This window comes from Dicentrarchus labrax, unplaced genomic scaffold (genome assembly GCF_905237075.1).
Source record: "Dicentrarchus labrax unplaced genomic scaffold, dlabrax2021, whole genome shotgun sequence".
NCBI lineage: Eukaryota > Metazoa > Chordata > Actinopteri > Moronidae > Dicentrarchus > Dicentrarchus labrax.
In genome coordinates, this window is record NW_026136704.1 from 33,047,391 (window position 1) to 33,063,636 (window position 16,246).

Genomic DNA, 16,246 nt, shown 5'->3' on the forward strand with positions numbered 1-16,246 from the left:
CAACTACTGTCAGTGGAACAAACAACAACTACTGTTAGAAGAACAAACAACAACTACTGTTAGTGGAACAAACAACAACAACTAGTGTTAGTGGAACAAACAACAATAACTACTGTTAGTGGAACAAACAACAACTGCTGTTAGAAGAACAAACAACTTCTACTGTTAGTGGACGGATGGATTTTATGTCACAGCCCTTTCCACAAATATTTTCCAATCTAACTCAGTGAATTAAGGATTTATTTAAACCAAACCAGAGTTGGTGATTGTTGGACTAGCAAATGGTTTTGGTGAGTTTTACTTTGTTTCTGTCCAATTTGAAGTGGGTTTTATGACTATCTAAAATTGCTGGTTTTGTCAGTGGAGTCTGGTTGGTCGTATAGCACCCATTGTTTTGGTCTGAGATGCTCCGAACCTTTCAAAGTAGAGTCAAGAATAATCAGCTCAGTGTTTTACTGTAATATAAAACATGAAAGCCACCACACTTAGGAACACAGGAAGGCCATTGCTTTGCCCACAGAAAGAAGAACAACTCATCCAATTTTGGCTTTAATTTGTGTTTTTAGATTTAGATTAGCTTTGTACCCTGCAGGTAACAGTGGTAAAGTTGAGTCCTGATTGAAGTCAGTCTCAGGTTTAGACTACAGTAGTGAAGCATGTTTCTTCATGCAGTTATCTCTCAGACATTTTTCAGTGGGTTTAAACCCAAACACCTTCATGTATCCTGCAGGTGTAACAGTGCTCTTCCAGACAGAGGCTGCTCTTATCTCCATTCTCGATTGCCTCAACACGCCCTGCAGCAGGTAATGTTCGTGGATAATGTTTTACATTCAATATACACTGAGGGTTCCGGTGAAACTATAGATCAGATTATTGATCAGATTATTTTCATTTGAGCATCAGACGACCAGTTTGACCCTCACAACCTGCCGTACAAACCCCACTTAACATTGTTTTAAAAGAGTTGGTGTCAAACTAAGATAGAGAAGCTCTGCAGTGTTCAAACAGACCTTCAGTAGTCAAATATCACTGAAACACCTTTAATATCCATCACAACTCACTTCATGTTTTATAAGTTGAAGGAATCATAGATATTATTAAAGGAATGATATATTTATATCCATATATACAGGGAATGGTTCTGCAGGTCATCTTTGGTCTGGTTGAATGAGAACAGCAGCAACAAGATGGTGATGATAATCAGGTTTCATCTTCAAGTAAAAATAAGTGTCCGTACAGTCTGACTGCGTTTGAGCCCCGAGTATCATCGAGTCCGGAGTCCGCCCCGTCCACCCGTGGAGGATTCTGGATGCTGTTGGAGCAGGTCTCTGTAAAGATGTGGTCATGACAGTCTCTGATTTCCTGTTGTTTCGTCCAGATCAGACATTGGCCAGCTAGTCCAGCTCTCTTCCTCTCCTCTTGGGACCGCCAAGGTGGAGCTGGTCCAGTCCAGTAGAACTGACACAGTGGCTGCTCTTGAATCCAAACCCCACGCTTCCTTTTCTGTTGCCTATAGGCTATTTCTGTCATAGGTAATACGTGTTTCAACAGACAGAAACAGAGAAGTTTGAAGGAGCTAGCATACCGACCATAGCATCTGAACGTGCAGCCGTAACCAAAACCTCCTGAATCCAGTCCATTTACACCATTTTTTACTCCAATCAGACATCATTAGTGATGTTTTCAGCAACAAAGCCGAAAAATATACAGATTAAAACAAAAATCTACCAAGTTTGAAGGAGCTACAGCCGCCGATTGTCATTTACAAAAAAAATCAGGTTTGCACAATTAGCTATTAGAGCTATTAGAAGCAGGTAATTATTATTTATTGTATCGGCCAAAACATACTGTCCATTCCTAGTTTCTAGTTCACTAAAACTAAACTAAAACAGTATAAGATAAGTATAACACAAAAACTAAACAATATTGTGAAGTTACAAAACTAACTTAAATAAACTAATAATATAAAGGAAATATCTTTAGTTCTTGTCAGTTTGTTTAAAGTCAACACAACAACCATGAGGAGGCGTCTGTTTAATGTGTAAACCCAGTCGACAGACGTTTGCAGTCATAATTTAAATGAAATGTTCAGCTGCTTTGGGGTCGGAGAGACGTTGGTTTTTGTTTCACTGCAGCTCAGCAGATCAGTGTGTGTGTGTGTGTGTGTGTGTGTGTGTGTGTGTGTGTGTGTTTGGGTCAGTAATAACAGCAGATCAGGACAAAAGGCTGAAACAGAAAACAGACGAACTAAAACAACAGACAGAGCAGACTGTCTGTCTGACTGACTGACTGCACAACCAACGAATGAACCAAACAGACAGACAGAGAGACAGACTGAGAGACAGACGGGTTTTATTTCCTGTCTGACATTCTTTATACATTCTTTTATTTCCGCATTAAATGAATGTAGAAAGTGTTCAGATCAACCTGCTGATAACACAGACAGCTGTTCCACTAAAGGGACCACTACGACCTGCAGTAACATCATCAAACACCTTGTCCCATAAAACTGTACAAAGTCAGAAAGACGGACTTTTATCACCTGGTATTGCTAACAATGGCTAATGGTGCTTGAGCTTACTTTTCCAACTTACTGGAACGCGGTCAACTCATTTGTGACTTCCGAGGTTAATGGAACGCCCCATATCACCTGAAAGCCAACGTTAGCTAAGTTATTTGAAGTCTATTTTTATGGATGAGATGTAATATCACATCATTTGTTAGGCTGCATCAAGTTAAAACTTAAAAAGTCTTAATAACATTTTGAATTAAACGTGTTATTTTTTTTCCCGGAGCTGATAATGAAAGAAGTTAATAAGTACTGAGCCAGTCTTTAATCAGCGTCTGATAGCTAATGTTACCAAAACACCAACTCACCAAAACTAAGCAGCTAACTAGCCAGATCATTTACATTCACATTTTTCGTGTGCAGATTTTTTTGTTTCTAAAACTCAAAGATTTAAAGGTTTTTAAAGAAGAAAAGTAAGCAGCCAATAGCAAAATCCAACTGCAGTAGCAGGTTTCAACCAGCAGAGGGCAGTCGCTGAGCATTTTTATAGCTAAATATGTAGATTTCAAATACTTTGCAATAAAATATCCAGATTAAGACAACACTAGTAAAAACCCAGATACAGAGGTTTTAGTTACTCTTTAAATGTTTCTCAACTGTTTTTTTTTTCACTGCAATGTTTCATAGTTTCTTCATTTCTTCCTTCAATTCTAACTTTTATTTTTGTAAAAAATGACTAAAGCTGCTTTATCCAAATGTTTAACTTACAAAATATAATTAGTTTCACCTAAAATTTGCCATAATAACACTACATTCGAACCCTCACCTGACCAACCGTGTCAACCTTCACTGTAAAACTAAAACAATTGTTGGAACTGATTACACTGAAATATTTTTCTTGATAAAGCAGCTTTTGTCATTTGTCTTAATTTTGTAATTTTTATTTGTACTGTGAAAACAAAATACCTTGTAGGAATTTGTACTTGAACTTGTCAGTACTTAAACATAAAATGTTGAGTTTAATCAGTTTCAACAATTGTTTTGAGTTAAAATAACTTTGCATCACATTACAGGGTTCAGTTTGATGAACACCTGAATGTGACCTGTGTTGATGAGTGGGCATGGTCTCTGGATCCTGGCCCTGCTCTCACGGTACACCTGCCTTCAAGAACTCAGGAACCAGCACCAGTCTCTGCCGGATCATGTTCCAGTCACGGTTTGTTTCTGAGCTACGCTTCCTGCTCAGATGCTTGCTGTGTTTGTTTGTTTGTTTGCTCTTTTCGCAGCCTTCACTGAATCTCTAACGTCCCATCACACATGACAAAAACTACCACAACAAAGTCAAATTTCATCGTTATATAACAAGAGAAATAAGTTAACGTAACTTAATCCTCTGTTGTTTTAGTGAACTTAAATGTGTGCAGTATTTTAAGTTAATTCATTTTATTTAAGTTGACTTTATATGATCAAAGAAATGTGAGCGCCACTGTGCTGCAATGCTCAGGATTGTTTTGTTTTTAGTTTTAAGTTTAAGTACGATGCATTTTTAATGATATCCAAAGATTTGATGTTAGTCTCATAGAAAACAAGGAGGCTTTTGTTGGCAACTTCATTATAGCAGAAACAATTAGATATTGTTGATAATTGATTAAAATCTAACGAGTTCAACTCAAACTGTTTGAGGGAACCGATCGCTTTAAACAATTTAAATGATTAACTCAATTAATAATTGTTAAGATAACTTGGGTAAATTAAGTTAATTGTACAAATGTCATTAGTTAATGGAAGTTATTCTCAAACGCAACATTTCTCCAAACTTATTTAAAATATGTTCACAGAATTTACTTTACGTACTTAATTTACTTGTACTCTGATCAAATATTTGATAAACTTAAATTGTTTGAGGCAACATTTTCCTCAAAAAGTCTGAGCTGAGTTAACGCCTTGGATTTATGTTCAAGTACTACTACTACTACAGTACTATTAAAGTACTATTACAGTTACTAATACAGTATTAATACAGCACTATTACAGTACTATGATAATACTGTATCAGTCTCAGTCTGCTGTTAAAAACACACAACAATAAAATAACTTCACACACACCTGCCTGTCTGTTACCATGGTAACACACACATCAAAACAGACAAATCCAACCAATCAGAGTCACTGATCACCTGCTGATAACAGGATGTGACGATTCATCCAGACATTCAAATACATTTACCAATAAATACATTTTATAAAATACCATTTTTACACAACATTTCACAATAAGAGTATCTTCATGTTGGTGAAGAGTCTCTCACGTAATAATAATAATAATAATAATAATAATAATAATAATAATAATAATAATAATAAGTTAATAAATAATGTGTGTGTTCACTCACCCTCTCGGCGTGTCCCAGAGTGGCGGAGGAGCAGCAGAGCATCAGAACCAGCAGCGGGACGATCCTCCGCCTGGGGCCGCCCGGAGGCTCCATGCAGGCGGGCACACACTGCAGAGAGTCCCGGCTGATCGCACTGACTCCCGGCTGAACTCTCTGCGCTCGGGACGGGCCTCCTCCTGTCGGTTCGGCTCAGTTCGGCTCAGTTCGGTTCGGTTCAGTCCAGAGGGGGTCTGTGCAGCTGATCTAGTCGGGCCACAGAAACCTGCTGCGGGATGGAGAGAGAGAGACAGTCCGCAGAGAGACAGAGTCAAACCCGCAACATTCACCGCAACACTGCTGACTCACGCTTTCAAAATAAAAGCACACACCGATCTGCTGAAGACCAGCTTGTTTCTGAGTCCAGTCAGCCACCAGTCTCCTGATGGAGAACATGATAAAGAAGAAAAAGTCACAGCTCACAGCCAGGAATACAGAATTTAACTGGATGAACCTGAACGTATTAATTTAATACCTGACTCACACTGACCACAGTATAAAGTCTCATCCAGATATTGTTCTTATTTATGTCTGTAACGTCTTACGTACAGACACGTTAAAGAGTCCTGATGGAAACCTGAAAAACTCACTGGCAGAAATTCAGGATTTAACTGGAAGAAAATAAGAATATGAAATATTTCTCTACACAAACTGAATGTCTCATGTAAAATAACGAAACATGTACAACTGAAAATCTTACTGTACTTTATCATACTTTGTATTCATCACACAAAATGAAAACATTGAAAACATTTTGCTCATCCCTCACACTGTTCACAATCACCGGGGTTTCACAATAAACTACTGTAATGCAGTGTTTGAAATGCATGATGGGCAATTATTTGAATATTTCAGGCAGACGTTGTGAACTATTAAAATACTGTATTTGTTCAGTAATATTAAGACTGTAAAATAATAACAGTTATTAACCAGTAATTAACTGTAAACTGTAGGTTCAATATTAAATTAAACAAATGTTTAAGGCAAAACAGTTTAATACCAGTTCCTGAAGAGACAATGAATCCATACTGTAATATTATATTAATAATAATATATATATATAATACATATAATAATAATATAAATGTATTGTACAGTGTGTGTGTGCGTGTGTGTCTGACCATCAGAGGGAGAACAACCTCATTCGGAGGAGTGGCCCCTGAAACCTTCCTGTCGCGGGCTTTTATTTTGAAGCCTGCGGACCGGAAGCGCCGGTGTGTGATGTGTGTGTGCACCGGAGCGCCGCGCGCTCAGTAACTCTTGTACCGGATTTAAGAAAAGACTTTATCTGTGAGCGTGAGGCTTCGGATCTGAGCGCGAGAGCTTCAGGTAAGAGACTCACCTGAGCTGCTTGTTTACCTGCTGATGATGATGGTGATGGTGATGATGATGATGATGATGAGGAAGAGTGAGCCGCTGCAGCAATCAGCTGTTTAATAAGCTCTAATTAGCGGCTGACGTCAGCAGGTTAATTACCGTTAATGAGCGCGGATGATGAAGGTGAAGAGGAGGGACAGTAAGTAACGGAGTACTTTTACTCAGTACCACAGAGCTGCAGATCAATACAGTGTAACAGTTAAAGATATCTGTGATTGATCACTGAGAGAAACTGGTCATGCAAAGTGGAGGATGTGTGTGTGTGTGTGTGTGTGTGTGAAAGTAATCCATTACAAGTAAAAGTACTTTATTCATTAAGTTTTATTACGTTTTAAAAAGTTTCAGGTAAGTAGCTTGTAACAAGTTCACTGTAACTTAACCTGCAAAGTAACTAAAGCTGTTAAAGTGGTTACAAGTACATTTTCCCCTCTGAAACCCAGTAAAAGTATCAGAGTAACTTCTAGTTATTATCAATATACTGGTTGTTAGAACCATTATCAGTACCAGTACCATTATCAGTACCAGTACCAGTATTAGTACCAGTACCAGTACCATCACCAGTATCTGTACCAGTACCAGTACCAGTATTAGTACCAGTGTCAGTACCAGTACGAGTACCAGTATTAGTACCAGTATCAGCACCAGTACCATCACCAGTATCTGTACCAGTACCAGTATCAGTATCAGTACCAGTATCAGTACCAGTATCAGTACTAGTACCTGTACCAGTACCAGTACCAGTATTAGTACCAGTGTCAGTACCAGTACCAGTATCTGGATCAGTGCAAGTCTCAGTATCAGTACCAGTACTAGTGTCAATACCAGTACCAGTCCCAGTGTCAGTACCAGTACCAGTACTAGTACCAGTGTCAGTACCAGTACCAGTATCAATACCAGTATCAGTACCTGTACCAGTGTCCGTACCAGTTCCACTACCAGTACCAGTGTCAGTACCAGTACCAGTTCCAGTTCCACTACCAGTACCAGTACCAGTACCAGTTCCACTACTAGTACCAGTACCAGTATCAGTACCAGTACCAGTATCAGTACCAGTACCAGTTCCAGTTCCACTACCAGTACCAGTATCAGTATCAGTACCAGTACCAGTACTAGTACCAGTATCAGTACCAGTATCAGTATCAGTACCAGTATCAGTATCAGTACCAGTATCAGTTCCACTACTAGTACCAATACTAGTACCAGTATCAGTATGAGTATCAGTACTAGTACCAGTACCAGTATCAGTACCAGTACTAGTACCAGTACCAGTACCAGTACTCAGTGTGCAGCTTTAACTTTCCCCTTCAGTCTTTGACTGTTTGTTTTCACATTAATGTTCTGACCTCATTCACTCTGAGACTGCTGATCTGATTTAATGCTTCCTGAATGCGTTCAAATGTAAACATTCAGGATGGATTGTGTGATGTTCTTTAAGCATAAATGGTCTGTGTCCTCTACCCGTCTGTCTCTCTACCTGTCTGTGTCCTCTACCTGTCCATCTCTCTACCTGTATATGTCCTGTACCTGTCTGTCTCCCTACCGGTCTGTCTCTACCTGTCTCTCTGCAGCTAAAGCAAACGTTATCATTAGTTGTTGCTACACATACTGAATGATCTGTATCAGCATGAAATCGTTCATAATTGACCCTTCATAAGCCCCGCCCCTTTTTGCTCCAATAACAGTTGAGAGAGCGTCGGGCAACTTCCTCCTTTTCTTGCACTTAGATGCGCTAGGCTTAGCTTTTGGATAGTTGTTAGCTTGTAGTTGTTAGGAATGTATAGTTGATAACAATTTATAGATATTAATAATGTATAGTTGTCAGTTGTTAACTTAAAGTTGTTAGCAGTAGATAGTTGTTAGCGTTCGGATAATTGTTTGCCAATTCTTAACAACGTCTAGTTGTTAGCTTGTAGTTGGTGGGGCTGTGGCTCAGAGGCAGAGCGCGTCGTCCACTAATCGAAAGGTTGTTGGAGGTTGTTGGTTCCATCCCCGGCTCCTCCTGCCACATGTCGAAGTATCATTGAGCAAGATACTGAACCCTGAATTGCGAGTGTATGAATGCGTTGGTTTCTGTTCGATGGGCTTTGCTATCGCTGAGTGAATGTCTGTGTAATGTAGTGTAAAAGCACTTCGCTACAAAGTGATCGGTACAGGTCCATTAGACTGTTTAGTTGTTAGCAATAGTTGTAAGTTTATAGTTGTTATCAATAGATAGTTGCCCGATTGTGTTACCCATGTGTAACTCAACAGACATTAGAAGGAAGCAAGATGTCTCACTCTTTAGCTCCTTCCATCATCAGCTCCGGAATAAACAATGTGTTTGATTAAGAATGTTATTCCGACTTTTTAAAAAACAAGTTCTTTATGACGTCTGATGAGGTCGGCCTGTACGATGATATGACCATAGTCAGATAACTAAGCTAACATTAGCCAATGAGTGCTGCCGTAGCTAATACTGAGAAATAAGGCATTTTTACATTAAAGGACCAGTGTGTAGGATTTTGTGGCATCTCGCTGTGTAAATTGCAACCCCATCCATTCACCCTGCATTTAAAAAGAAATAAAGATAAGCCTGCTTTTTTGTCATGCCCCATGGAAGAGCACCAAGCTTTGAAGCCAATTTGACATAGTGGCCAAACTGTGTAATTACAGCAACACTGGCCCAAAAATACTTTTTCCATTGGAAAGTCTAGAACAGCCACAATGAAATTTTATCTCCTTTAAAATTTACAGAAAGCTAAGGCAGAGGTTAGCGGTTCTCAGCAGAGGTCTCTAGTGCGCTTGTTTTATGGGCCCCACAATGCAGAAGAACAATGCAGAGATTTTTTGGCTTTGTGCGGCACCGAGCAGCTTCCATAGAAATTAATAAAATACCTCCAATGCTTAATAATTAGTCACATAATACGTGGCTAAAACAACATGTTGAGATAGGTGTGTGCATGACCACTAACCTGCTGAACTAAACAGCTTCAGGTGCAAAACAAAGAATGTAATCAGATTTATCAGTTATGGTTGTGGTCGTGTTTCACACTTTAAGATCACACTGTGATGGTAGATTTGTATTTGTGTCTTCTCAGGAGAAATGTGTTAACGCAGAGGAATAAACATTGGCTATTGGTTTCACACACAGGAGTTTTTCACTCTATATTTTCTATCGTCCTTACCCGTTTTAACCCAAACCATGATCTTTTCCTGAACCTACCCATGTAGTTTTTGCTTAACCAAACTGCAACTGTGTCACAATGTTAACTATATTAACTAACATATTTAACTAACATCACGTATGTAACAGGAGGCAAAGCAATACGTAGTTATTAATGTAGCACCAATGAACAAGCTCAATTATTGACGCGTGAGCCCTGCAGATGTTCTCAGATCGGGGTCGTACATTGTTGTTTGTTGAGATTATAATGAACTCTGAGTGAACTTGAGCCACTTTTTACTTTTAGCATACTTTATTAGAGATAATAGCATGTGCAATATTTATAGAACACACAAAACACAACAACAACAACACAAATCCAAGGTTCAGAGGCAGAGGGAGGAATATATGAGATATGATAAATTAAGAGTCTAAATCACATCACCAACCAGTCCTGCAAGGTGTCAAAAGTATCAATGTCTTCAGTCTTAATTTGTCTTTGTGTCCCTGCAGGACGACGACCAGCGCCGGAGTGTCAGAGCGTCCTCATTGGCTGAGAACCAGCTGGAGGCGGAGTCAGAGTGACGGGGCCGTGTAGTGGGCGGGACTTCCTCTGAGAAGAGGACAATATGCTGCTGACTTCCTGCTCCGCCCCCTGCAGCTACACCTGGCTCTGGTAAATAAAAAACAACAAGCTGCGCAATGCCACCCGACAAAGTCACCTGCAAATAGCAAACCAGCCACATCAGCCCCAGAAGTCTGGATGAAGCTAGCTGACAGTATTTTGCTATGTAAGCTAGCTAGCAATTTGTCGATGTTAGTAAGCAAGCTAACGTTATCCAGCTAACAGCACAAACAGACAATATGTTCCACAAGCTTTGCAGTAATGTTAGCTTTGACTTTGGACTCTGTGTTGTGGACTCTGTGTTGGACTCTGTGTTGTGGACTCTGTGTTGGACTCTGTGTTGTGGACTCTGTGTTGTGGACTCTGTGTTGTGGACTCTGTGTTGGACTCTGTGTTGGACTCTGTGTTGTGGACTCTGTGTTGGACTCTGTGTTGGACTCTGTGTTGGACTCTGTGTTGTGGACTCTGTGTTGGACTCTGTGTTGGACTCTGTGTTGTGGACTCTGTGTTGGACTCTGTGTTGGACTCTGTGTTGTGGACTCTGTGTTGTGGACTCTGTGTTGGACTCTGTGTTGGACTCTGTGTGGACTCTGTGTTGTGGACTCTGTGTTGGACTCTGTGTTGGACTCTGTGTTGTGGACTCTGTGTTGGACTCTGTGTTGGACTCTGTGTTGTGGACTCTGTGTTGGACTCTGTGTTGGACTCTGTGTTGGACTCTGTGTTGTGGTGGGTGTTGGTCGTTTGTAGTCGTTAGCAGACTCCATTTATAAGCTAATGTTAGCTAGTGTTGCCCACTGTTGGCACTGTAGGGAAGCGGAGAGAGAAGGCCCTCGGGAGCATAAAGGTCACAACCTTTGACCCTCATCCTACATAGAGACACATAGAGATCAGTCCACAGACAGCAGAGGAACAAAGCTACACTACAACCCATTGACTCACTGCTCACACACACTGATTAATAGATACAAAAACAAAATACAAATACAAAACTGAAAATAATAATCTGTTCTCTTACTCCCCTGTCTTTTTCGTCCTCCAGGTGCCTCCTGATGATCCTAACAGCTCCTCCAGCAGCTCTCGGGGTGAGTTCACCTCTCTCTCATTTAAAACTCACCTTTTGTGAAGCTATGTTGAAGGATTGGTTCTCAACCATCCAGTGAGTCCTCAGAAAAATGGGTAACATTTAAATTTCACAATTATTTAATTGACTGTTTCTCAAAATTTCACTGCGAGCTCACGCAGGAGACAGGTTTATTCCTAATGTGATTATTTACTGTTGAATCCTGAATGGAACTGGATCAAGAATCAGATCTAATCTGATGGAAAAGGGTTCCTCCTGGTTCACGCTGCTTTTCTCAGTAGTTCCTGTTTGGAGCCATGATTGCAGTTTTTGACCTATTCATCTGACCTCCGCCCACTATCTTACCATTTCAGCGAGAGTGTTCTGATAACACTCTCAGTGGGATTTGAAGACGCACAGATCATGGAGCAAAACCCCATTATATTCATCATGGTTGTTGGTCCTTTGTTCAGTGTTTATGTTGAACACACCAGGCTGGACGTACGTGTTATATTTCAGGAAGTCCCGCAACTCAGGGTGGTTCCTCAGGGTGCACTAAATGATGTTCATTTAGTAACTGATGGTCCCATTTAGAGTAAAATAGACCATAAAGCAGGGTATGCTTTAGCTACCTTGTGATTGACAGCTCATTCTCAGTGAGTCCGTCCAGCTCAATGCACCAATATCAAATCAAACTGTCAAACTAAGCAGTGCTGATCAGATATGGATCCAGATTCTGTTGTTGACTATTTCTCTCCTCAAATCTGTTCACAAACACATTTGACTGTTTATCTGGAATATGAGATCCTGTGTGAGCAGGAGAGCCGCCATTGTTTCCAAACCAAGAGCAGCCAATTAGAGCAGCTCAACTCGCAGTACATCACTGGCTCCAACAAACCATAATGCCAGACTCAAGGCTTCAGAACGGTTCTCCACAAACCAATGGGTGACGTCATGATAGGTTCACACTTGGTTTAGACAGACTGGAACACTTGTCGGTAGATGGACATGTACAAGGGGGACAACAAAGCCATGAATGTCCCCCAGTATTATGAACACTGTTTACAGGTGTGAGCATGACTTGATTGCTGCATCCATGTACAATGTTCCTTATGTTGTCCTTATGTCGCGATGAGTCGCCCCCCAGCTCAGGGTGTCCCTGGCAACTAATTTTGCCGTCGATTAAACAGTCAAATTGAGCACAATTTAAAGACTGTAAACACAAACTGTACACACGCAACTCTGGCTTTGTGCGTTACAGACGTTGACAGATGTTCACAGACCTCGAGAACTTGAATAATGAGATGGTCCTAATCTCCATTGAAGCAGTTTTCTCTCCAGCACTTCCACTGAATACTGGTTCCTTGGTGTGGTGTCTCTCATCTTTTTGAGGTTGCACCCAGATGCAGACGCCAGATAAGCAGATTACATGAAAACACAAGTCTTCTATTGTAAATACCAGGAGAAACAGTGTGATGGTGGCTGGCTGGAGGTTGAGGCTGAGGTAAGGGGGAGGGAATCCAAGTGGAGGCTTGGGAGAGGGGATTCCAGGGATGGGAGCTGGATGACGGGCTTGAGATGGCAAGATGGACTGGAGCTATGATCCAGCAGGGACTGGCTGTGAGTCCAGAGGTCTTGAAGGTGTTGGTGAGAGCTTTATGGCAGGCAGGTGTGTTGTTGATGATGAGCAGGTGTCACCAGATGTGACGTCTGCGTCGCGGTTTGGCTCTGAGATCCGTTTGTCTTCAGATCCCACTGTGAGCGTTTCAGAAGCGGAACGTCTTCAGAGCCTTTTTTAAGGCTCTACATGGTCTCTCCCCCTGCTGTATGTCAGACCGTTTAATACCGTACACACCACCTCGTACCTTGAGATCCTCGGGCAGAGGTCTTTTATCTGGCTGAAAACTAAAGAGGACAGAGTATTTGCAGTCAGTGCCCCAAGGTTTGTATTGTGATTTAGGTCAGGAAGCAGTTGACTGAAAATAACCTTTACGAGAACCTTTGACAGCAATGGAAGTTTAGAAATTGGTCTGAAGTTGCAAGCGGGGTGGGGCCTAAACTGGGCTTTTCATGAGGGGCTGGACCGCTGCGTACTTAAAGCAGGTGGGAACGGTACCAGTGGACAGGGATCTGTTGATAATAGAGAGGATGCTGGGTCCGGTTATGTAAAAGACATCCTTCAGGAGGGCAGTGGGGACAATATCAATTGGGCAGGTTGCAGGTTTCATGGTGGACACAATTTTAGTCAGAGAGGGTAGCATGACGGGAAGAAAGCAGCTCAATTTAGATGAACAGACCAGTGAAACAGCCAGGTCACGGGTGGGGAGGAGAAAATTCATTCTAATGTCCTTTACTTTGTCCTTGAAAGGTGCATCAAATAAAACATCGCTATGATCTTACAGACAAGCATCAACTATTTCAATATTGCAGGTCAGAAGATGATCAGTCTGGGTTGAGTGTATGGCCTAGCTTGTGAGTGGTTCTCTCTCTTTCTCTGCCCTTTCCTGTCTATCTTGAGCTGTCCTGTCAATAAAAGCACAAAAAAGCTATCCATCAATTATTTTATTGAATTAGTTTAATTTATTAAATGTCAGAAAAAGTCCAATGTCCAATTTTGTCTTCATGAAGACAGTGCTCATTATACAGTAGCTAATCAATACATTATTATTATAGTCCATAAACGGGCAATATACTCCTGTGTAGTACATGAAAAGCTAAACACAATGTCCTCTCCTGCTTTGCATCGCACTTTTCAGCAAGCATGCGTCATGGTGTAGCTAACTGACATTTTAGAAGCCACAGAGACGCATTGTTGTTGTTAAAGCTAGATTACGGCTATTTTAGCACGTCTACTGTGACTAACTTACTGAACTCACAGACAACAGATGGCAATTTAACTTACTAGAAAACTTAACTTTGCCTCTGCAAACACGACATAAGACATTAACAACCACACAATGCTATAACATAGTTAACTGCTGTAAGATCAGAGCCCATTTCAGGAATGTTGCAAAACCAAGCAACGGACGAACAGTTACAGTGAAAATGCTTACCTCTCCTCCCTGTTCAGGAACCAGGTGGTAGTTCATACAGCTTCAGAAGCAGAAGAACTTAGAGTCTGAGCTGTCGCTGAGAGATATTTTTTAAGGTGTCAGCATTTTAAAGCAAAAATGTATAATGCATTTCTGGGTCTTCCATTATTCAATTCAATTCAATTTTATTTGTATAGCGCCAATTCATAACAGATGTTATCTCAGGACACTTTTAAATAGAGCAGGTCTAGACCCAACAGTTCCCACCATGAGAAAGACCCTGGCTTGATATAATACAGTTAATATTTTGGGTCCTAGGCTGTTGGTCATATTTCTAGGTTTCAACTTCAAATTGTAAATATTTTTTTTCCCTGTATAGACCAAACAATCTGTCTAATTGAGAAAATAAGTTGCCGATTAATCTATGATCATTAGTCGTAGTCTTAATTAATCTTATGTACCACCAAATAGATCCAATAAGGATGATGAAACTTTATTACTTCAAAGAACTACATAAAGTATGTAGAAGAACCATCCTGTAAGTAAAGAGGTTCTTCAGTTGTTGATGGCTCTATGAGCCTTCTGAAGAACCATTTAAGAGAAAAATACTCTCAAAGTGTCTTTGAATCACCTGCTTTAGGTGGGACGCCCTCTGACTTTTATTGGTTCAACTATTGAAACACAAGAGATTGATGTAAAGAATCTTGCTGTGATGGAGGGATGATGGTGAAATGATCCCGGATGAACAGATGAAACATTTCTCTTCAGTCTCTTCATCCTGTTGAGGTCGTTGGGTTCAAACTGTCTGTGAACAGTCGGCCAATCAGCTGCTCCCCTGTCTGTTCAGCCAATCGGTGGCAGCATGGTGTCCCAAAAGGATGGGATGATTGAGGGATGGATGGAGGATTAATGGATGTTAGTGGGTTTGCAGATGGAGAATGGAGGACTGATGGAGTTGTGGGTTGATGGAGGCTGGATGAAGGGTGGTGGAAGTTCAGATGAGTACAGAACAGAGTCAGACAGAGCGATGCTGCAGGATAAATGGAGGACTGATGAAGGGAGGATGGTGCGAGCGCAGACTTTCAGGACAAACTCGTGACAGCAGATAGAGCGATAGCCACATTCCTGCTGCAGATAGCCACGCCTGACTGATAACCTGGTTTACACAACGCTGTAGGAATGTGGATGCTACACAAACACTGCTGCATGCTGGGAAACTCACCGTCTGGGGCCCACAGAGAAAAAAAAAAACACACTCAGTGTATCAACAGGGACCCTCAGTGTGGGATGTATGAAGGGGGGACAGTCAGCGTCAGGTTTTTAACACTGGTTCCCTACCTGATGTTCTCCCTCAGAACCATCACATGAACTCAAGTAGCTGTTCATCAACAAACTTATTCACCATGAGTTTGGTCGTGTGTCCATGTGTCCGTGCACTTATCTGTCCCCAGCTAATCTCGCACACTGCTGCATCAATCAGCCTCATGCTCATTTATTACTGTATGCTCAAGGACCTTTTGTGGTTGCAGTGATTCACAATGTTGAAAAAGCCTCTAAGACCCAGTTTTTTCATCTTGTTTTCTACAGACTGCTGACTCCTCACTCCGCTTAAACAGCCGGTAGGAGTCTAGGATAAAAACAAGGCTATACCTAGTCCATTGTAGATCTTAGTGACGTACTGCGAGTTGCTCTATGCTCATTGGCTGCTCTTGGTTTGGAAACAACGGCGGCTCTCCTGCTCACACAGGATCTGGTATTCCAGATAAACAGTAAAATGTGTTTGTGAACAGACTTGAGGAGAGAAATAGTCAGTAACAGAATCTGGATCCATATCTGATCAGCACTGCCTAGTTTGACAGTTTAATCTGAGTTTGGTGCGTTGAGCTGGACGGACTCACTGAGAATGAGCTGTCAATCACAAGGTAGCCCCGCCCTAAAGCATACCCTGCTTTATGGTCTGTTTTACTCTAAATGGGACCATCAGTTACTAAATGAACATCATGCTGTATGGAAAAAGACTGAAACTAGAGACTGAGACCAGAAATTCTCCAGGAAACTGTTACTGAAATAAT

General features: G+C 41.1%; 2 protein-coding genes across 2 annotated transcripts in view; one reads left to right on the forward strand and one right to left on the reverse strand.

Moving 5' to 3' along the window:
• Positions 1–5,190, reverse strand: part of col4a3 (collagen, type IV, alpha 3) — a 36,137-nt gene extending 30,947 nt beyond the window's left edge. Inside the window, exon 1 of the mRNA XM_051399585.1 lies at positions 4,903–5,190. Within this exon, the coding sequence (XP_051255545.1) occupies positions 4,903–4,995 (93 nt within the window). The 5' untranslated portion in view covers positions 4,996–5,190. The remainder of the gene's footprint in view (positions 1–4,902) is intronic.
• Positions 5,191–6,182: 992 nt separating this feature from the next.
• Positions 6,183–16,246, forward strand: part of col4a4 (collagen, type IV, alpha 4) — a 37,985-nt gene continuing 27,921 nt past the window's right edge. Inside the window, exons 1-3 of the mRNA XM_051399586.1 lie at positions 6,183–6,267; positions 9,971–10,133; positions 11,122–11,164. Coding sequence (XP_051255546.1) covers positions 10,087–10,133; positions 11,122–11,164 — 90 coding nt within the window. The 5' untranslated portion in view covers positions 6,183–6,267; positions 9,971–10,086. The remainder of the gene's footprint in view (positions 6,268–9,970; positions 10,134–11,121; positions 11,165–16,246) is intronic.